Raw genomic sequence first — 24,479 nt, forward strand, 5'->3', positions numbered from 1 at the left:
GGGATCAAGCCCCAGGTGGGCTCCACACTGAGCCCAGAATCTGCTTGAGATTCTCTGCCTCTCTCTCTGCCCCTCCCCTTGCTAGGGTGCACATGTGTGTGCACATGTGCACATAATCTCTCTGCCCCCCTCTTCCAAATAAATAAGTAAAATCTTTTTAAAAAGATGTTTTAGGGATGCCTGGGTGGCTCAGCAGTTGAGCGGCTGCCTTCAGCTCAGGTCATGATCTGGGGATCCAGGATCAAATCCCACAATGGGCTCCTGCAAGGAGCCTGCTTCTCCATCTGCCTGTGTGTCTCTGCCTTTCTCTCTCTCTCTCTGTCTCTCATGAATAAATAAACCTTTAAAAATAATAAAAATTACAAAATAAAAATTTGTTTTAGAGTCTCTAGTGTAATACCTATTTTAGTCTTGCACATGAATTTCTGAATCTGTATTCTCAAAATAATTCCAGTGAGTTTTTGATTAGAACTGTTTTAATCCATAATATAATCTGGGGAGGATTCATGTCTTTATAGTGTTGAGTGTCCTCAAAATGTCTCACCATTTTTTTGAAGACTCTCAGTTAAATTTTCATAACTTTTCTAATATGTCTGTAGTTAATTGTATTCCTATTCTTCTCACTGTGGTGAAGAAAATTTTTACATGTTTTAGTCCCTGATTATTAATCGTATGTAAGAATGTAAATAAAATTGTTACATATCATTTTCTTCTTGGCCTCCTTACTGAGTGTCCTTACTAGTGTCAATAATTTTAAAGTTGATTTTTCTTGACTATTCAATTTATAAATGTATCATCTGAAAATAATAAGAGTCATACCTCCTTCTTTCCAAAAACTATACTTCTTATTGCTGTTCTGCCATTATATACTTCTCTGGCTAAAATTTCCAGAACAATGTTAAATGACAGCAGTGAGTTTAACTGGAGTACCTCTAACATTTTTATCATTGAATTCTTTTTTTTTTTAAGATTTTACTTATTTATTCATAGAGACAGAGAGAGAGAGAGAGAGAGAGAGAGAGGGGCAGAGACTCAGGTAGAGGGAGAAGCAGATTCCATGTAGGGAGCCTGACGTGGGACTCAATCCTGGGTTTCCAGGATCATGCCCTGGACCGAAGGCAGTGCTAAACTGCTGAGCCACCCGGGCTGCCCGAATTCTCTTTAAAAATGTTTATTTACCTAATAACAATTACAGATTATGTTTAAAATAAAACTTATTTACCTATTGAAATACTTAATTTCCCATAAACAAAAGAAAGTTTAAAAAGAAGAATTAAATAAATTTCTCTAAAAATTAAAGTGACCATCAGTATCATTCTCTCATAAAAATCATATATTTCATTTGTAAGTTGATGCTTCTTTCCCATCTAAAGTCTTACCTGAAAAGCATTCCACAAAATCATGCAGCTAGTACATGATTCAAACTACCAAATTAGTGGGGTGCCTGAGTGGCTCAGCAGTTGAGCATCTGCCTTTGGCTCAGGTCATGATCCTGGGGTCCTGGGATCATGTCCCACATCAGGCTCCCCACAGGGAGTCTTCTTCTCCCTCTGCCTATGTCTCTGCCTCTCTCTCTCTGTATCTCATGAGTAAATAAATAAAATCTTAAAAAAAAAAATACAAAATTAGAATTTAATATTATGTATACAAAATCCTTTCCTGTGTTGCTTCCTCAACCTTATTATGTAAACAATTACCCTCAAGCTTTCCAAATATTCCATGAGAATTAACTGTTAAAAATGGATAGATTTTAAAAATTAGGGGCAAAATATAATTTACTCAAATATAAAGTTCTCAAAGAAACCAGATATTCAATATAAATAAGTACTGAAAAAATTAGTTTTATGTTTTATGATAGAGTAAAACTTTCTCTGACCTTAAATGACTGTTTTAAAAGAATAAGAAAATATACCTCAAATTCTTTCCTAAGACGTTCTTCTCGTTGAGTGCTAAATTCAAGTTCACTTGTTTGTCGCCGTAAAAGATCAGAGCAGTCCATATGTTCAGCTTCTAATTTTTCTACCTTCTTGTGCATATTTTGTACAGCATTATCTTGCTCCTGGAAAATAATTCATTTTTGCATCAATAATGTTTATAAGCCAACAATGACAAAAATGTATCTTATAAAAGACAGTGAGTAACTAAATCTGTGCTTCAACTTAACAAGAGGTTAATTTATACAGTTGACCCTTGAACAACATGAGGGTTAGGGACACCCACCCATGAGCAGTCAAAAAACCTGTGTATAACTTCGACTCCCCCCCAAATTTAGCTTCCAATAGCCTACTGTTGACCAGAATGATAACACAAACAACTGATTAATCCATATTTTATCTGTTTATATGTATTATGTATTGTATTCTTACAATATCAAATTTTTCTTAATTTTCTTCAGTATTTCTTGGCTCCACATCTCCAGGTCATCTCCAAGTTTTTCCACATCGTCCAAAATCTCCAAAAAATTTTCCAACATATTTATTGAAAAAAAAACCACGTGTAAGTGGACCCATGCAGTTCAAACCTCTCTTGTTCAAGGATCTCAAAGACATTTGCCCTTTAATGTTTCCAGTAATGTTTCAAAATGTTCAAAAAGTACTGCTGGAGTTTTACAATTTTGGGGTGACTGGCTGGCTCATTGGTAGAACATGAAACTCTTGATCTCGGGGTTGTGGGTTTGAATCCCACATTGGGTGTAGAGATTACTTAAAAATAAAATTGGAAAAAAAAAGAATTATAGGAGTTTTACAATTTTAAAACTCTGATTAATACATGTTATGTTTGAAAATATGTCTAGCTTACTATACTTTCTGCTAGTTCAATTGACCTCTGAGGGTATTTACATTACGCTGCAGTCCTACTGCTATATATAATGTTCTCCCCCTCACTAAAATTTTAAAATATTTTGTAATACAAATGTACCTGCTCACTTGTGTGATAAGAAGTGATTAGCCTGAATGCCTAATAATGACCCTTGAGAGGTTTTTATGTGAGCTCATGGTACTTTAGCTATGGTTATAGCTCTATAGCTCTTAAAGTTTCATCCACTAGATGGCTGTGTTTCATTTCCTTCAGTTTCCAAGTTTTCCAATCTTTGCTGTATTATTGAAAGAAAAATAACATCAGGTCATCTTCTGCTGAAATCTCTCAATCTTATCTCCCCACAAAACTCAGAAATCAGAGTTGAATGTCATGAAAGTTCAAGCATAAAGTCAACACCCACATCAAAGGTATTTTCTGCAGTAACATGTCCTGATTTATCATTCCCACTCAGGTCTCTGGCACAGGCTCCTTTCCCAACTTCCTTCACCAGCACAGTCTTATCTAGGGATATACACACAGATAGGGACCCAAAATGGTTCCAGGTGTTACTAGTCACTCAAACGGTGTCACAAGAACCTGATTGAGAATGTCACAAGCACCAAATACAACTCTCTATAGAAGACTCTAACATGGAAGGCACCTGGCAGTGCAGCCCACAGTCAGAGAGTGGAGAATAAAACCTAACGTTAATTCCCTCTCTCCACATCCCCCACTCATGAGATTACCACTCGGTAGCCGACTACACATGAACTCAGGAATGATCTTCAGGTAACAGAAACATCTCAATATACAGAAGTTCATCTGCTCACACATTTTCTATCCTTAAACTAACACCACAAAGAGCAAATCTGGGTACCAGAGCAAAACTGTGCCAGCATTGTCTATAGTAAGCAGACACCACTCACACTGTTTTAATGACACTCTGGGTTCGGGAATAAATGGTTTTACAAATAGCCATATGTCCTCTCATTTCATCATAATAGGACCTTCATATACAAAAGTACTTTTAAGACCATTAAGCACCATCCATGTATAAAATACTACTTTTATTCTGCATGACAGGTCCCCTTCCTCCAAGCAGTCAATAGTGTCAGCATCAACTCAAATTCACTGTCAAATTATGTGCCTCCTGACGGACACATCATCTCCAGATTTCTATCATCCACACAAAGTACTATGTATATTTTTAGATGAATAAACAGCAATTTACAAGGTTAATCTCAATGTAAACCAAATAATCTGAAATAAAAACAAAATAAAAACCATAACCAAAAATGCTTGTATCATAGTTGATGGCAATTATTTCAAACAATATTTATTAAATAAAGCAAAAGAAACTGAGTATTCGAGAAGGCTCACAAAATTTATTTAAGAAGATATGAAAATAAATAAATAAAAATACATCAAAAAATAAGAAGATATGACTTGTGATTCCCATTCTATTGAGAAACAGTACAAAAAATGCAATCATTCCATTACACTAAACAAAAAGCATATGCATCATTCCATGACACTTTTGATTTAATCATATAAAAAAACTGGAGAATCAGTCATGGATCAGTTAGGGCTTATTATATTTATTGGTGAAATTTTAACTTTATGATACTTGACCTATATTAAATGGTCCTTACAGTAATGCAGTTTTTATTTTATTTTTTTTTTTTTCAGTAATGCAGTTTTTAAATAAAAGTCTTTCAAGATATAGATGAAATGCTGACCTAACAATCCCCGTTTTAATGCAGAGGTCAAGTAGTCACTAATATTACGTGACAATTACTATATATCCTTGGATATGCATATAAAAACACACACAGTTTTTATGTTAAAAAACTGCCTTCTTCATATAGTGTGGACGTCTTAGGAATTCTATTTACATATTCAAGAAACTTATATTACATAGTTAAGGGATTACATTAACTTAAAATTACATTAATTTTTTTTAAATACTTTATTTATTCATGAGAGACACAGAGAGAGAGGCAGAGACATAGGCAGAGGGAGAAGTAGGCTCCCTGTAGGGAGCCTGGTGTGGGACTTGATCCCGAGGACCCCAGGATCACAACCTGAGCCAAAGGCAGATGCTCAACCACAGAGCCACCCAGGTGCCCACACTGATTAATTTTCCAATGTTAAACTCACCTGGTATTTATTGTATAAAGGCTTTTTATATTATACCTTTTTTATATTTTGCTGCATTGAGTTGACTAATATTTTATATAATACTTCTGTATGTTTATTCATTAGTGAGATCAGCTATAATTATCTCTTCTTCTAGTCTTGTCAATTTAGCATCAAGATTTATCAGTTTAGCATGTCATCAAGATTCTTCCATTATAAGTGGCACCTGGATGGCAGAGTTGGTGAGGCGTCTGAATCTTGGTTTTGGCTGGGGTGGTGGTCTCAGGTTCCTGGGACTGGCCCCACATCAGGCTCTGGGCTGAGCGTGGAGTCTGCTTGGGATTCTCCCTCTCCCTCTGCCCCTCCCACTTGTGCTTGCTTGCTCTCTCCCTCTCTCTCAAACAGATAAATCTTTAAAAAAAAAAAAAAAAGATTTTTCCATTCTCTGGCAGTTTAAGAAAATTATCTGCTCTTTGCATGTTCTTTTGTTCATTGCTGAAGCAATAAGGGCCTGGAATTTTGATACCGACTCTTTTAGGTTTTCTATTTTCTACCTCTTCTTAGGTTAGTTGGGGCAGATAGGAGGTTTATATACATACCTGTTTCAAATATCCAGCCAAGTAACCCTACACTGAAGATCACAGTTGAAAGAGCAAACTCAAACACTCAAGCTCCTAATAAGCCTTTTAGTCCTCAACTCTCAAACATAAGAAAAAGAGGTATTTTGAGGGGAAAAAAAACAACATAAAAGATGAAATCTAAATCAAGGGGGAAGAGGAAAAACAACCTCAAAGAAACACATAATAAAGAGAATAAACCTTCAAAATATCTTTTGAGAACAGAAGCAATTTCAGAATTGCAAAGTAAGGACAACCAAAAATTCTTTTTTCCATAAAAGCATGAAGAACACTGGCAAAAAATGTCAAAATCAAATTTTTTATAAGTGGAAATTCACCATAGGCTTGTAATAATCTTATCAATAAGCACTTATTCAAGTAAATCAGCTGAAATCTCTGTAACAATGGTGAGCTTTTTGGCATTTTAACTTGCCCTAAATCCATGGCCCTTCCCATCAGTTACTGATAGCCTTGAAAATCAATACTGTTAATAGAGCCAAGATATGACAACAACCTAAGTGTCCATCAGCGGATGAATGAATAAACAAAATGTGATGCACACACACACACATATATACACACTCATACACATATACATAGTAGAGTATTATTCAACCATAAAAAAAGAAGGAAATCCTGCCATTTGGGACAACATAGATGCACCCTGAGGGCATTATGCTAAGTGAAATAAATCAGATAAATAAATACTGTATAATCTCACTTATATGTGGAATGAAAATAAACCAAACTCCCAGAAACAGATCAGACTGGTGATTGCCAAGGTGGAGGATGGGGAATGGGAGAAATAAGTGGAGGAAGTCAAAAGTTATAAAATAGTAAGTTCTGGGAGTACAGCATGGTGACTCTAGTTAACAACACTGTGTTGTACATTTGAAAGTTGCTAAGGGAATAAATCTTAAAAGTTCTCATCTCGGGACACCTGGGTGGCTCAGCAGTTGAGCGTCTGCATTTGGCTCAGGGCGTGATCCTGGAATTCCAGGACTGAGTTCTGCATCGGGTTTCCTGCATGGACCCTGCTTCTCCCTCTGCCAGTGTCTCTGCCTCTCTCTGTGTGTCTCTCAGGAATAAATCAATAAAATCTTTTAAAAAAAATTATCATCTCAAGAAAAAATTGTAACTATGTGTCAAGAGTCTACTATAAAAAAAAAAAAAGTATAGTCAAAGAAGTAGCAAGAGCTCTTCAAAAATAACTCAAAAGAGGGCAGCCCGGTGGCTCAGCGGTTTAGCACCGCCTTCAGCCCAGGACCTGATCCTGGAGACCCAGGATTGAGTCCCATGTCGGGCTCCCTGCACGGAGCCTGCTTCTCCCTCAGCCTGTGTCTCTGTCTCCATCTCTCTGTCGCTCATGAATGAATAAATACTTTTTTATTTTTTTATTTTTTTAAAGATTTTATTTATTTATTTATTCATGACAGACACAGAGAGAGAGGCAGAGACACAGGCAGAGGGAGAAGCAGGCATTGTGCAGGGAGCCCGACATGGGACTCAATCCAGGGTCTCCAGGATCACACCCCGGGGCCAAAGGAAGCGCTAACTGCCGAGCCACTGGGGCTGCCCGAATAAATACTTTTTCAAAAAAATAATAAATAACCCAAAAGAAAAAATGAAAATTCAGTAGAAAAGTTACAATATAATGCTGAAGAAATCTCTCAGGAAATAGAACAAAAATATAAAGAGATAGAAAACAGAAAAAATTAAGGATATCCACTTTATGCCAAATAGACCCTAAAATCAATTCAATTCTGATCAAAGTTTCACCAAGTTTTCTTGGTGGAATATTACAAGCTAAACGTCAAACTCACATGGGAGATTAAAGGCTAAGAAAAAATATTCCCTCATAAAAAAATATTAAGAATATGGAGAGGGGAACTTGCCCTACCAGTTATCAAGACTTATTCTAAAGCCATGGTAAATAAAACAATTCAATATTGACTCATAAATAGATAAGTATATAAGCGAAACAGAACATAGCGCTCAGAAACTAAACCTTAGATAGAAAGTAACTTGGATGGAGACAACACTATAAATCAGTAAGTGGTGACAGAACAGACAGTTGAATAGCTGGTATAGGGGCATTTGGTTATCCATTTGAAAAAAAATAAAATTAGATCTCCTCATGCTATGTATAGAAAAAAATACACATTCTCTTTACGACTTTAGGTTAAGACATAAAAGACACTATTAATAAGAAAAAAAGAGTGATAAATTCAACTACACTAAAATTTAAAATGACGCATCAAATCCAATATAATTGTCTCCATGCTTACAATGAGGATATAACTAGCCAAGGATTAGCAACCAAATATATTAAAAGCTCCTATAAATCAATAAAAATATACAAACAACCCAAAAGGAGAAAGTAAAAGTATAAACTGGCAGTTCACAGAAGAAGAAACATGAATGGCCAATAAATACAACATGCCCAATGTCAGAGAAATAGAAATTTAAGCAAAAATGAGATATAATTTCACAAACATCCTACTGCAAAATAAATTAAGTCTGAAAAATACCAAGTATTCAAGAAATTGTTAAGAGAAGAGGAACTCTTCTTTTGAATTGGCATACCATGTGGGAGAACAATTTGGCATATATTTTACCTCTAAATAATTGCATATACACAAACTACATACCTACATAAACAAAAATATTCAATATTCATGAAAGCACTGTATCTGATAATTAAAAGTTGGGAAGAATTTAAATCTCAATCAATCCAGTAATGGAAAATAATTATGAGATACACATAGAATAAAATACCATACATCAGTTAAATTGAATAAACCAGAGCCAGTTTATTAACTTGGAAAAAAATCTCAAAAACACTAGTGAGAAAGACAAGTTGGACAAAGATTCATACATTATGATACTCTATGTATAGTTTTAAAACACAAAAAAATACCAAAATAATATGATACATGGTCAATGTATACAGACAGAAAATTAAACACTGACTTCAGAATAATGGTTATCTTTTGGGAATGGGGTGATGGTGGGATGATAAAGTGATTCAGAATAGTCACTCTTAAATAATATAACAATTTATTGCTTGTCTGTTTTTAATGCTGAGAGAAATATGACAAACACATAACCTAGATGGTAAATATTAGATATATTAACAATATTGGGACACCTGGGTGGCTCAGCAGTTGAGCTTCTGCCTTCGGCTAAGGGCGTGACCCTGGGTCTGGGGAATCAAGTCCCGCATCTGACTCCCTGCAAGGAGCTGGTGTCCCCCTCTGCCTATGTCTCTGCTTCTCTCTGTGTGTCTCTCATGAACAAATAAACAAAATCTTTAGGTATATTAATGGTATTGGTACGTTATACTAGGTACTGGTTGTATTAGTCCCTGTCATTTTCTGTATGTTCAAATATTCATCTTATATTTGTGGTTTTATCAACACAATCTAAGTCTGGGGTATATTATAACATACAAGAAAATTCCAAAAAAAAAAAAAGAAAATTCCAAAAGAGCTATAAAATAATACATGCAGTTACATGTCAAGATTAATTTGCCTCTTTGCAAATAAAATTTTTAAATTTTTATCACAGAATTTATCTTCTTTTTTTTTAAAGATTTTTTTTTTTTAATTCATGAGAGACAGAGAGAAGCAGAGACACAGGCAGAGGGAGAAGCAGTTCCTTGAGGAGAGCCTAATGCGGGACTTGATCCCAGGACTCGAGGATCACGACCTGAGCTAAAGGCAGATGCTCAACTCCTGAGCCACTCAGGTGCCCCAAAATTTATCTTCTAATAAAACAAAAAGCTACCAGGATCCTTATAGTGAAAATGTAAGTGTCAATGTGTGTGTATGAGTGTGTGTGTAAATAAAATCATATTAAGGACGATGGAAATTGAGGGCGTTCTTCTTTTGTCCACTAGAGGGAGGTGTTGAACTTTTTAATATTTTATTTATTTATTCACTAAAGACAGAGAGAGGTGGAGGCAGAGGCAGAGAGAGAAGCAGGCTCCTTGCAGGGAGCCTGATATGGGACTTGATCCCAGGACCGCAGGATCATGACCTGAGCCAAAGGCAGACGCTCAACCACTAAGCCACCCAGGCATCCCGAACTTAAAATATTTTAAAATGAGGCATTTTTTTTGAACTGATATTTACCATTATAGGAAACCACATTGTGCTACTAGAAAACTTGCTTTCTGTCCACATACTTCAGAAACATAGCCCCAAAACTAAATTTTTTAAAATATCCTCATATAAACATTTCTCAGACTCCAAAATATGGTTTCAAGTCTAAAGAATTATAAAAATATAATTAGAAACATACCAGAGCTAAGGTACTCCTCCTTCTTACCTGATGAAATATTTCAATGTAGCTAGTTACCACACCTCAACCTAGTACCTGCTTATCTCCTGAAATCCCCAAAGCCAGCACAGTTCTACAATCAGAAATAATGTTTGCAGTCATAGAGTATAAACTGGTATTAACTTTATGTAATACTGATCATAATTATAAATACATAAGCTTGCAGACCAAGCAGTGATACTTTTAGGCATTTACATAATTCAGTTACTTGTACAACAGCTCAAAGATATGGCCAGGAATGTCAATGAATCATTTTTCCCTTTTTTTTTTTTTTTTAATTTCTCTCTCCCTCTCTTTTTTTTTTTTCAATTTTTATTTATTTATGATAGTCACAGAGAGAGAGAGAGAGAGGCAGAGACATAGTCAGAGGGAGAAGCAGGCTCCATGCACCGGGAGCCCGACGTGGGACTCGATCCCGGGTCTCCAGGATTGCGCCCTGGGCCAAAGGCAGGCGCTAAACCGCTGAGCCACCCAGGGATCCCTCCCTCTCTTTTTTTAAGTAAGCTCTGTGCACAATGTAAGGCTTGAACTCACAACCCCAAACTCAAGAGTCACGAGCTCTATGGACTGAGCCAACCAGGCTCTCCAAATCTTAGTTACAGCAAAAAATTTTTGAAGAAAATAAAATGTCTTTCAATAAGGGATTCCTTAATATATGTTGGGAACATCCACATGGCAGAAAACCATATAAATGCTACAAGAATAATACAAGGATATTAAAAGATGGACACCAAGCATACTGAGGGATATAATTCCATTTACATAATACAATGATAAAATGTTCATATACCTTTAGATAAGAAGTGGGATTTGGTGGGGGAGGGAGTCATAAGACCTCCACTTTTGTTTTTGAATTTCCCTAAATTAGGGCATTTTTTACAATGAGCACAATAGATAGCAATTTTATAAATTGAATATAAAGCTATTTCCTGTTTAGAAAAAAACAGGCAGTGCCAGAGTCACTGTCTGTGCTGCTTGCTTACACAGGGCACCACTGGGCAGTTGCCTAGGAAACTGCAAAGAAATGCTCCTTGCTGCTCTAGATCATTTCAACCAAACTTCTGAAACACTTCCTTTCCATGCAGCTTCTTCCAGGCTGTCCCAAGATCACAACCATGCCTACCAGATCAATCTTTCACATGTTGCCCTCCAATCCAAACTACACTGCCTACTGATACCTAAGCCTGCTCTGATACCTTCCTTTACTGCCTCCCTGTTCTTCTTCTGCTATAGTGTATGTTATTATTTTCAATCTACATTTCTCAGGCATCTTGCCATTACAAACTCTCTCATTCCTTATCACTAGATGTTTAAATTAAATTTAGTCAATGAAGGAAGAAAGGATCATTTTATTCCCTGGTTGAGTTACAGAATTTGAGAAACAAGATAAATACGAAAAAATACACATCTTCTAAATGCTTTCAATCCTATTGATAAATTATACATTGAAATGAACTGGAAAAGTGACAAAGAAAAAGGGCACGGCCATTTAAAAGAACCCTTTACTGCTGCATGTCCCACACTATCTACAATAGAAAAGCTTGTGACAAATAAGCATCTTCAAAGTTCCCATTGCTAGAGGAGGAATGAAGAAATAATAGATAAAAACATAACAAATGGCCATTTTAAATTAAAAATTTTAATGGAGATCAAAAAATTTTTAAATAAGAATATATATTTCAAAATCAGTACAAATACTTCGTTTTTAAATTAAATTGGCTTTGGCTTGTTTGGGAGTTTCTTGGGGGAGGCTTTGATTTGTTTTGAAATTTCAAATAATGCTAAAGAGAGACGGGGAGTTTTTATGTTTATCAAAAGAGGACATGCATTAAAAAAAATGAGAAATGCCTTTTTAAAATGAGGTAACTGCACTAGAGTTCCCATTAATATTCCAGAGAAGTACACCTCTATTTAGCGTTTCAATTACTAGGAAAGAAAAGAGACATGGCATAAAATTAAGATTTTTTTTTTATAGTGGGACTGAATTCTAAAGCCCAGATGAAAGAAATACTACACCTGCTTTGTCTGTTAAAGATGGGGTTTCTCTTAGAAGGTGTTTTTTTTTTTTAACTTATTTTAAAAACTGAATTCCCTTAGAGAGTCGCACAAAGAGAATGCTATCCCATACTAACACCTAATTATAGGATGGAAACCTACACCCATCAACAGCAAATAGGGAAGTGAATTTCAATCTATCCCTCGAGTTATTTAAAAAAAGACTTTTAAAAATATGAACAGTTGCTTAAACTTGCTTTAAAAAGAAAAAAAGTTTTCTTTTGTTAATGTTAAAAGGATGAGAAACTAAGAGTCTGAGCTCTGACCATTTAAGCTACAAAAAAATAAAATGTATCTTATGCTAATACTATACTGCATGTTAACTAATTGGAATTTAAATAAAAACTTTAAAAATTTTTATCTTACAAAAAAATGTTGTAATTAAGGAGTATGTTCTCTATTCTTTCCCATACATAATAATTAAAGACCGATACCGGGGCACCTGGCTGGCCTAGACAGTGGAGAATGGGACTCCATCTCAGGGTTGAATTTGAGCCCCATGTTGAGTATAGAGATCCCTTAAAAAATTTTTTTAAAATCTTAAAAAAAAGAAGGCTGATACATTATACTTTTGGTACTTTATAATATAAAGTCTGTTATAACCACACGCATTTAATCTGAGGTTTATAGGATTGACCAAGAAACTGCATCTAAAAATCACATCATCCACACATTTAAATATAAAGTTCTCTGAATCATATTCTGCAAGTTTCAGGCTTCTGATTGGTGGCACTGAAGATTTATGAGTGTTTCAAAATGAAGAGATTATTTTCATTTACTTATTTTGTTTGTTTCAGGTAGCCTTTAAGACAATTATAAAAAACAGGTCAAATGTCATCTGCTCTGTGATGGTTTCCCCAGTCTCCTAGGCAGTTAATTTCTCTTTCATGATCCCACACCACAGTATTTTGTCAAAAATTTTATTATATTTCAACATATTTTTTCTCTTTCATGTCTCTCTGTTTTAAGATCCTCTAGGACAGAAATTATATCTTAATCAATTCTGTAACCTCAGTACCCATAGCAGAAACTCAGGGAGGGAGAGGGAAGGGAAGGAAGGACACAAATTACAAACAGACTCTAAGAATACCAAGAGGTCTAAAGAATTATTGTAATGTCTTTCCAGATTCTATAGATTGAGTGACTGGTAAGAAAAGCATTGTCCAAAACCAAAGGTTTGGGAAAGCTGTGGATATGTTGGTATTTTGAATACTTACATATACAACAAATTCAGTATTTCCACGGTTTATTGCCAGTTTTCACTCTTAAAGAAATAAGGTGGCTCTTCTCTGCATGTTTTTGGCTGCCTTTGTCTTGCAGAATTGTTTCTAACACAAAACTACTCCAAAATTTATTTTAGATAGATATTATTCATTCTGTGAAGAATATGTATCTTGGCTATCTACAAAGACTATGTATTTCAACTTGTCATTTTGTACAGAAAAAATGTCTTATCACAAAATAAGTAATAGAAGAAATTATGGAGATTTCTTTTAAATTTTAAGTTAGTTGGTCAGTGAATTAACAGTTCAAATTTCTCTTATCTCTCTTTCAAAATACATACAATCTCCTGAAAAACAATGCACAGTACATCAAAGTGAGAATCTGTGACCTGTAGTCTTCTCCCACATTAATTACTCAGTCTATGATCTGATTACATCATAAACCTCCATCTGCTCATCTACAATGGGGGTTGGATATAGTCAGTTATTTTCCAACCTATTTGACGCCTTGGAGATTCTGTGTGTTGGGGGAAAGGAGGAAATAGAACACAATTAAGAATTTCCTCTCTTAAAAAAAGAGTTGAAAAATCACTATGCTGTATTAATTTATAAGCATTATTTAATATCTAAAGTCCAATTATTCTATTTGTTTAGGCTATTAAAGACTGTGAACGGTCTCATACTTTAAACTGGAAAAATAAAATACCAAATGCATGCATGTACTTCCTAAAATCAAATAATTTATGCAATGGAAGTCACCCAATTCTAATTCTAATAGTATCTGCTCACAACAGTTGCCCATATTGTCATGTAACCACAAATGAAACATGGCCTTTCAGAGATCAAAGACTAGGAGTCATTTTTGCATTGAGTAAGCTAGCCAATTATTACACTAATGTAATTTTTAGTATCATAAGCATTAAAAAGATATATTTAAGGAACTGAATTATTATTTTTAAAATACCTGCACTATAAATTGTAACTCTCTTCTTTCTGCATCCCATTGTTCTGCTTGTAATCTAAACTCCTCCAGTGCTGTCTCCCTGATATGAGACTCCATCTCATTCTTCTCCTGCTGATGTTTTTCCAATGCTTCCTTTATATGAATAAAATCTTGCTTTACTATTAGATCAATGAACATCATCTTTCTTCCTTCCTTCATCCCCAATTCAAGTGTACAAAGGACTCTCCTTACCTATAGATGGCTAAAACTCATAATTTATGTTAAAATCATTAATAGAACTCTATTATATTTTGATCATCAGCATGCAGATTACATGTAGTCTACATGTAAAGTAGGTAACATAGAAAGTTCTAATTACCTATGAACAAACTGGATTATCCCTGATAATTTACATATAAAACTCAGAGAGTACATTGTATTTACCAAAGGTGATAAGGAAGGAATCTTTTTTTTTTTTTAATTTTTATTTGTTTATGATAGTCACACAGAGAGAGAGAGAGGCAGAGACATAGGCAGAGGGAGAAGCAGGCTCCATGCACCGGGAGCCCGACGTGGGATTTGATCCTGGATCTCCAGGATCGCGCCCTGGGCCAAAGGCAGGCGCTAAACCACTGCGCCACCCAGGGATCCCCTGTGCCACCCAGGGATCCCGATAAGGAAGGACTCTTGTGCAACAAATCAGGATAAAAAAATGCTAGAATGTCAATAATTTAAAAAGTTAAAATTTTTTTGAAGGTTTGGATTTTAGTAACTAATTTCTAATTCTACAGATAATACTTCCGAAAAGCTTTTTTGGGGTGAGTTTTCCTAGTTGTACTGCATTTACAAGATCTAACACTTGGTTCAAACTCTTAAAAATATAAAATGCAGGGGTGCCTGGGTGGCTCAGTCAGTTAAGCATCTGCCTTTGGTTCAGGTCATGATCCTAGGGTCCTGGGATCAAGTCCCAGGTCCCCACATAGGACTTCCTGCTCAGCCAAGAGCCAGCTTCTCCTTTTCTCTTTGCCCCTCCCCCTGCTTGTGCTCTCTCACTCTCTCCCTGTCAAATAAATAAATAAAATCTTAAAAATATATATATAAAATATAGGTTCCCCAAGAAGCCCAATTTAAAACTAAGTTTCCATTAACACAAGATTGTGTGGTTGATAGAGAAGGGAGAGCCTTCTGTATCCGTATAAACAGTAGCAGTGATCTGCATAGTAAAGATTACCCTTAGAACTTTCACTAATGGAAAGTCATCACAAAAGTCTCCTCCAACTAGTGTGACTCCTATTCAACCCCAAATTCCCCCAAAGTCTGTGCAGATCAGCTCAAAGTCGGTAGCATAAAATCAAGTAGCTGAGTAAGATCACAGCAAGATCTTATAACCTGAAATGCAGCCTGACTGACTGATTATAAGGAGCTGCTGCCATTATGCTTCTTTCCCCATAGTTCTAGACATTTTACATGAGGAAGGTTATACACGGCCCCTCAGGGACCTGGGGAACCTAAACTCCCCCCATTCAGATACTAAGGGAGCCCTTGTACACACCAGGCATTGTTAGAGGATCTGGGAACATAACGCTAAAGAAACAAATTGTCTGACGTGGAGGAAATCAGATCTGCTGACAATGCCATGGAACCTTGTAGTGTAACTTTTACATTTAGTAAATGCTTGTGTAAAATTACTTTCAATAAAGAGTTATTTCTCCAGAATTCTGGAAAGCCATTTACACTAGTGGTAAATGTAAAGCATTTCTATCACTTTGTTTTTTATTTAAATTGGTGCTTCAAAAAAAAAAAATGACAAATATAGGCAATTCAAAATCTATCTTTTAAGGGGCTGGCAACTTCAACCTTATTTTTTTTTTTTATTTATGATAGTCACAGAGAGAGAGAGAGAGGCAGAGACACAGGCAGAGGGAGAAGCAGGCTCCATGCACCGGGAGCCCGATGTGGGATTCGATCCCGGGTCTCCAGGATCGCGCCCTGGGCCAAAGACAGGCGCCAAACCGCTGCGCCACCCAGGGATCCCCAACTTCAACCTTAAATCATACTTTTACTTTAGAGCGTTAAAAAAACAAAAACAAAAAACTGGAAGATAAATAGTTCAAATAATTTCAGTAAAAGGTCATCAAATATTTGGTCATGTCTGTATAAAATATACTCTACATAGAAAATGAAGTTTATATCAGATATATAAATTTTTTTGTATTTATTGCATATTCAGACCAAAGTCGAGAGCCCATATTTCAAAACTTCCAAATTTTCCTACTGCTGCACCTAAAGGACAGGAGGTTCTCGTCTTCTTATACTCCCACACAAGTAAGTTCCTTTAGTTTGATCAGAAATCTCAAACTGTTTCTCACAAAAGAAAACAACATACAAATTAATATATTGCTATAGCATATTACAAAAAACACACTTAAAAATGCCCCTGAAAGGAAAGAAAAGAGGAAGAAAGGGAGGTAGATAGGAGGAAATCAGATTTTCTTGATTTTTGGTAGATATTTCCCTTCCCAAGGATAATTTCAAATAAATGTGTAACATATCTCAATGATTCTAGAAAAATTCCTTTATAAAAATAATTTACCTGGAGGTGCCTGGATGGCTTAGCCGGTTGACTGTCAGACTCCTGGTTTCAGCTCAGGTTGTGATCTTGGGGTTCTGGGTTAGAGCTCAGTAGGAATTCAGCTTGGGGTTCTCTCTCTCCCTTGCCCTCTGCCCCTCCCCCACCCCAGCTTGTGCACATGTGCCCACTCTCTTTCTCTAAAGTGAATAAATAAATCTTTAAAAAATAAAAATAATTTACCTGTAGGGTTTTCTCTAGCCTGCTTTTTTCTTTCATAAGTAAATCATATTCTCGATTGCAATTTTGAATTATATTGTCTCTTTCCTCCAAATCATGTTCAAATTTTCTGCATTCTTCTTTCCACTTCAGCTGGGAAGTCTGGAATGCCTTCTCGATCTCATTTGACTTTCCTTGAAGTTCTGCATTCTGAGCTATTAAAATATGAAAGAATAATAGGTATATTTACAACCACAAATGAAGTCCCTAGAAGTTCACACACCTAGGAATCGGAGTTGATTTTATATCCATATACAGTGTGAACTTAGAACAAAACATTTAACCACTTTGCTTCAGTTAGCTCTTGAAAAACTCACTGTTCTATCTAGAACAGTCTACTCTCTAATTTCTCAATCTTTTCTTTGCTTTCAGACAAAGGTGATTTTGACATGAAATCGAACAACATATTCCTAGAGGCATGCCCAAGTTTAAGTGCACCTCTAGCACCAGCTGCAATTCTATTTTTTCTCCTATTCAAGAAAATAAATCAAATGTGCATTTTTTAAACTGTGACATATAGGGCTTTTTTTTTCTTTATTTTTTAATAAAGACTTCATTTATTTGAGAGAGCACGAAAGAGCACAGAGGGAAGAGCAGAGGGAGAGGCAGAAGCAGGCTCCCTGCTGAGCAGGGAGTGCGATGTGGGGCTCAATCCCAGGAACCCAAGATCATGACCTGAGCCGAAGTCAAATGCTTAGCCGACTGAGCCCCCCAGGAGCCACTACAGGGGTACTTTTTTAAAAGACCTAATAGATTATAGATTTTGATATTCCACTACTGGCAACAACTTAGTTGTGACACATTTACACATGAAGCTGTCACAAAATTGAAATTGGGAACTACTGTTTCACAACCCTTAGAACTATAGCTACTGACTCCACCAAGGTTCGGCTCAACTCACCTCTTATTCGAGTATTACCTCAACAATAACTAACACATCTCAACTCACTATGGCTGCTGCTCTATTTCAGAATCTAGAAAAGATGCAATGAAACACTCACAGGTCTGGCTCCATCACCTACCACCTGATTAAACTTCTCGGACTCTTAACCCTTAATGGGAGTAAAATGCCTCCTTGCTAAGCTGTTGTGAAGATAAAATGAGGAAATACACACAAACACACTTGTTAAACAAACCAAAATAGAAAAAAAAAAGTCAAAGTTAACAGTATTATTTTTAAATTATATCTGTGTTAATCAAAACCACGATGAGATTCCATCCCACACCAGTCAGAATGGCTAAAATTAACAAGTCAGGAAACAGATGTTGGCCAGGATGCAGAGAAAGGGGAACCCTCATACACTGCTGGTGAGAAAGCAAACTGGAGCAGCCACTGTGGAAAACAGTATGGAGGTTCCTCAAAAAGTTAAAAATAGAGCTATTCTACAACCCAGTAATTGCACTACTAGGTAGTGATTCAAAGGGGCACATGAACCCCAAAGTTTATAGCAGCAATGTCCACAACAGTCAAACCATGGAAAGAGCCCAGATGTCCATCAACAGATGAATGGATAAAGAAGAGGTGTTATATATATTCAATGGAATATTACTCAGCCATCAAAATAATGAAATCTTGCCATTTGCAATGACATGCATGGAAATAGAGGACATTATACTAAGTGAAATAAGTCAGTCAGAAAAAGACATATATCATATGATTTCACTCATATGTGGAATTCAAGAAACAAAACAGATGAACATAGAGAAAGGGTGGGAAAAATAAAGTAAGATGAAATCAGAGAGAGAGATAAACCATAAAGAGACTCTTCACTATAGGAAACAAACTGAGGGTTACTGGAGGGGAGCTAAGTGAGGGGATTGGGTAACTGGGTGATGAGAATTAAATAGAGCACTTGTGATGAGCACTGGGTGTTATATGCAACTGATGAATCACTAAACTCTTCCTCTGAAACTTAAATAAATAAACAAATAAACCATGTTTGTGTTTCAAATGTATCATGTATTCAAAAGATTCAAAATTCGAAGGTATAAAAGGCACAAAAAGTCTCCTCTCCAATCCAGTTACTATCTCTACATGAGATTATTCCATGGTCTAGTATCCAGACTGTAGGCAAGAAATTTAAGGTCATTTTGGTTCCCATTCCTTTGCATGTGGCCTATTTTTCTTTTTGTGCCTTTTGTGTCTTTCTTTTCTCTTTGAAAAAATTTAGGATCTTCACTTTGTCTCCATTCTTCTGAAATTGCATAATAAGCTTTGCCTTCGGGTGGGTCTATTTCTTGTTATAGTGGTGAATGTTCAATGGGCCCTTTCAATCTGGCAACTCATAACCTTTAGTTCTGAGATGATTTCTTAAATAATTTCATTGATGATTTATCCCTCCCTGTTTTCTCCCTTATCTCTTCTTTCAATATTACCCTATTATTCAGGTTGACCCTCAAATTTTCTTGCCTATTCTCTCCTACTTTTCCACCTCTGTCTTTTTTTACTCTGATTTCTGGGTGATTTCTTTCATCTTCATCTATCAATGCTTCTGTTGACATTTGTCATTCCTGATTTCACATTTTTTACTTCTAAGAGCTTTCCCTTCTTTTTAATAACATCTGGTTCTCACACCATAGATGGAATCTATTTTCTTTCAGCTCTTAAGATATTAATGTTACTTATTAAATCTTCTCCTCAGAGTTTCTGATTCTTCCTAATTATTTTGTTTCTCTCCATTTTAGAGGCTCTCCCCAAGCATCTGCTAATTCTTGGTTGTCTTCTCTCAACTAGGGTAACTGTAATGGTGACACAGTTACATACCTACCCATATACCCACCACCTAGATTCTGAACTTCAGGATAGGGCTTGATAACCATAGTCCTTTACTGGAGTTGGATCTGGTTGGGTCATTTATTAGGAAACTCCCGATATCAGTATCATTAGGTTTTTCCTCTTGGTTTGGTCAGATGAATAGAAGAGTCTTCCAAGCTCCCACATGGATATAGAAATCTGGGTGCTAGGGATCCCTGGGTGGCGCAGCGGTTTAGCGCCTGCCTTTGGCCCAGGGCACGATCCTGGAGACCCGGGATCGAATCCCACATCGGGCTCCCGGTGCATGGAGCCCGCTTCTCCCTCTGCCTGTGTCTCTGCCTCTCTCTCTCTCTGTGACTATCATAAATAAATAAAAATTTAAATTAAAAAAAAAAACAAGAAATCTGGGTGCTAGCTTTTGGAGAAATCAACAGAAAAAGGAGGCCGGAAGAAATAGTTTCTCAATATTCAGCATTGAGTATGCTATATTCCTGTTCTTGCTAGTCTGGAGACCCTGTATTTTATTATTTCCAGAGATTAAGCCACCCAACTCCCGGCTCCCTCTAGAAAGTGAGACCAATCCCAGAGCAGCATGCTCTTGGGAAGGAGATCTAAGAACCTATTTGCCTCTAGAACAAAGAGCTTTCATTTAACCCTCTTTATTTTACCTACTATTGTTATTCCAATTCTTAATTCCAGAGGTATCTGGTGCTTCCAGTTCATAAACCTTTTGACTATCTAACAAGTTGTCCACCAACTGTTTATTTTAAAAGAAGTTACCAGGTTTTTCCCCAAAGTAATTGTACCATTTACTTTCCCACTTACAAAGTATAAAAGTTCCAGTTGCTCTACATCCTTACTAACATTTGGTATTGACAGTCTTTTCAATTAGCACCATCTAATGGGTACGTAGTAACAGTCACTGTGGTTTTAATTTGCATTTCTCTGAAGACAAGTGAGGTTAAGCATTTTTCATCTCATTAATGGCTATTCTTCTATTTTCCTCTATAAAATGTCTGTGAAAATCATCTGACTTCAAGAAAGTAACTTCCCATCTTTCCTAGACTTCAACCTCCTCATAATTAAATCAAAGTCATTAACTGATATATTTAGTGCCTTTCGATTCTTGCATTGATAAGTTCCAGGTAGTGTTGTGGTTATTAAATACCAGGGGTAATCAAAAATACTTCTAACCCAAGACAGCTGGCCGCAACTTGGACCAGATAACCTTTTAACATTTGTTTAGTCCCACGTGGTTAACAAAGCACTTTTCATTGTCTCTTCATCCTTAAAAAACCTACATTCAAATATCACTAAGTATGTAGTAAAACCAGGATCTAAATCTAAATCTACTGAATTCAAGTTCAATGTTCTCTTAATTAAAACTTGTTGCCGGGGGATCCCTGGGTGGCGCAGCGGTTTGGCGCCTGCCTTTGGCCCAGGGCGCGATCCTGGAGACCGGGATCGAATCCCACATCGGGCTCCCGGTGCATGGAGCCCGCTTCTCCCTCTGCCTATGTCTCTGCCTCTCTCTCTCTCTCTCTCTATCATAAATAAATAAAAATAAATAAATAAATAAAACCTGTTGCCTACAAGAAGGTTCATAGCAACACTGGGGCACCTGGCTTGCTCAGTCGGTGAAGCATGCGACTCTAACTCAGGGTTGTGAATTTGCGCTCCATGTTAAGTACAGATTACTTAAAAACAAAAGCTTAAAAAAGAAAAGGAATGTTCATAGCAACATTACTCTTAATAACATAAAACTGGACATTACCCAAGTGCCCATTAACAGAAATGGATAAATATATGTGGTATGTCATAAAACATAATACTAAGCATCAATACAGAGTTCATACAACAATATGGATGAACTCACACACCCAATGTTGAAGGAAAACCAGACATAAAAGAGCCCATATTATATGATTCCATTTAATATGAAGCACAAGAAAAGAGGCACAATTTATCCTTGCTATTAAAAACCAGGATAGTAGTTATTCATGTGGATGGACTTCTGGTAATTTTCCATTCCATGATCTGGGTGCTTCCTATGAGTTATATGCTTATATCAGACACATTTTTTTTCTTTAGATTTTATTTATTTATTCGACAGAGAGACAGTGAGCACAAGTAGGGGGGGAGGCAGGCAGAGGCAGAGGGAGACTCCCCATGTAGCAGGAAGCCCCTGTGGGGCTTGATCCCAGGACTCTGGGATCACAACCTGAGTCAAAGGCAGACACTTAACCAACTGAGCCAACCAGGAGCTCTGGCACATTTCTTTACATATATTATACTTAAATAAAAAGATTTTTAAGTGCTCATATGCTATTTAACAGAGAGCTTCTGAGGATTAAATCTACTACATTTTTCTTTTCTAGGTACCACCCTCTAACCCTATGGATCCCAAACCCAGGCCATCAACAAAATCACCTGCAGTACTTCTTGAACATACAGACTCTCTCAAGCTGGAAATTCCTTTTTTTTTTTTTTAATTTAAATTCAATTTGCCAACATACAGTGTAACAACACCCAGTGCTCATCACATCACATACCTTCCTTAATTCAAGCTGGAAATTCTAACTGATAGAATTAGATAGGGGTCCTATGATTTTTTTTTTCAAATCTCTATGTGATTCTGTTGATTGGATGGAACAACTGCTCTACAAAGTGATTAACAGGATTTTGAACCCCTTTTTCCATACATGCACAACATTAAAAAAATTAATGTAAAGAAAATGAATGTTCACATGAATGCTAGAAGACTTTATACACATCCAGTAAAGTCTGTCCATCAAAGGCCAAAGATTAAAAACCCTAACTCTGACCCTATATGGCGAACATACACAACAGTGAGTAATGATATACAATAAGGTTAAACCCTAGGACGCCCAGGTGGCTCAGCAGTTTAGCACCTGCCTTCAGTCCAGAGTGTAATGCTAGAGTCCCGGGATCGAATCCTGCATTGGGCTCCCTGCATGGGGCCTGCTTCTCCCTCTGCTGTGTCTCCGCCTCTCTCTCTGTATCTCTCATGAATAAATAAATAAAATGTTAAAAAAAAAAAAAAAAAGGTTAAACCCTAAGCATGGGAAAAAATAAAAGTCTTACCACAGAGTTTTTCTTGGATTCTATGTGCCTCAGCTAACCTTTCTTCAGCAGCACGTCTTCCAAGACCAACTTCCTTTCTAGCAACGGCCAGGTCATATTCCAGACTTTGTCGCAATGCCTCTCCTTTTTCAACCTCGGATCGCAGCTTGGCAATCTGACTCTCATAGCTAGCCAGCTGAAAACAAATTTTGAGATCATGAACCAGTATTAAAATATGTCCCCAAGGGATCCCTGGGTGGCGCAGCGGTTTGGCGCCTGCCTTTGGCCCAGGGCGCGATCCTGGAGACCCGGGATCGAATCCCACATCGGGCTCCCGGTGCATGGAGCCTGCTTCTCCCTCCGCCTGTGTCTCTGCCTCTCTCTCTATCTCTCTGTGACTATCATAAATAAATAAATAAAAAAAAAATTAAAAAAAAATAAATAAATATGTCCCCAAGATTATGAGATCATGCACCCAAACATTTAAATGTCTTAGAGAAATTTGTTTCTATAATATTTATAAGACAAGAATTTATAAATTTATACTTTTCTAAAAGACTGGAAAAGAAGCACTAGCCCTACCAAATGACATTCATTAGTTTTCTAATTTTAGAGAATCCACTAGAGAAAAAAAGAAAAACAAAAATTCTTACATGGTCTTATAAAAGTAAAGAGAAATCGCAAGGTTTTTTTAAAGTAGGCCCCGTGCTGGGATGCCTGGGTGGCTCAGTGGTTGGGCGTCTGCCTTCAGCCCAGGGCATGGTCCTGGGGTCCTGGGATCGAGTCCCACGTCAGGTTCTCTGCATGGAGCCTGCTTCTCCCTCTGCCTGTGTCTCTGCCTCTCTCTGTGTGTCTCTGTCATGAATAAATAAAATCTTTAAAAAATAAAAAAATAAACTAGGCCCCATGCCCAATGTGGAGCTTGATCTCATGACCCCAAGATCAAGAGTCGCATACTCTACTGACTGAGCCAGCCAGGTACCACTTAAAAATTGCAAGTTTTAATCAGAAATAGTCATGACTAAGAAGTGAAAAAAATGACACATAGTAAGTACTTTAAGATTCATCCTCCCGGGGGATCCCTGGGTGGCGCAGCAGTTTAGCGCCTGCCTTTGGCCCAGGACGCGATCCTGGAGACCCGGGATCGAGTCCCACGTCGGGCTCCCGGTGCATGAAGCCTGCTTCTCCCTCTGCCTATGTCTCTGCCTCTCTCTCTCACTCACTGTGTGCCTATCATAAATAAATAAATAAATAAATAAATAAAGATTCATCCTCCCCTCTCCTCTTCCTATTCCTGAAATGAAATCAAGAAGCAAATTGCAACAAAGCATAGTTTAGTAGATATTGTCTATATTATTCCTCTTATGACATTACTGATGGAGCATGAAGTCATAAAAGTGCCAATTTTGCAGGGATTTTAATGAACCAATATTTATCTAATATCTGCACAACTACATAATTAATAACCAGATTTATCTAAAATCCTTCCATGAGTTGTGTGACAGAAGATAAGTCAGAGTCAGAATAAATGATTTATAAACTCCATTCCCACTCCAAAATTCTATGATCTAATCAATGATTCATTAAATAATATTAAACACTTCCTATGTGTCAAGTACCATGAAAGATACAAAACAAACATAGAGCCCCTGATCTCAAGTAATGAAATTTT

General features: G+C 36.7%; 1 protein-coding gene across 9 annotated transcripts in view; it reads right to left on the reverse strand.

The window, feature by feature from the left end:
* Positions 1–24,479, reverse strand: part of CCDC171 (coiled-coil domain containing 171) — a 340,332-nt gene that overhangs the window by 285,291 nt on the left and 30,562 nt on the right. For 7 of the 9 annotated variants that reach the window (XM_041762317.1, XM_041762318.1, XM_041762320.1 and 4 more), the window contains 3 exons: positions 22,829–23,003; positions 16,933–17,123; positions 1,913–2,059 (listed from right to left, as the gene is read on the reverse strand). In XM_041762317.1, the coding sequence (XP_041618251.1) occupies positions 1,913–2,059; positions 16,933–17,123; positions 22,829–23,003 (513 nt within the window). Of the gene's footprint in view, positions 1–1,912; positions 2,060–14,141; positions 14,274–16,932; positions 17,124–22,828; positions 23,004–24,479 lie in introns of all 9 variants that reach the window. The other 2 variants (XM_041762322.1, XM_041762321.1) reach the window with 2 other exon arrangements.

Source organism: Vulpes lagopus, chromosome 7, assembly GCF_018345385.1.
Source record: "Vulpes lagopus strain Blue_001 chromosome 7, ASM1834538v1, whole genome shotgun sequence".
Classification (NCBI taxonomy): Eukaryota; Metazoa; Chordata; class Mammalia; order Carnivora; family Canidae; genus Vulpes; species Vulpes lagopus.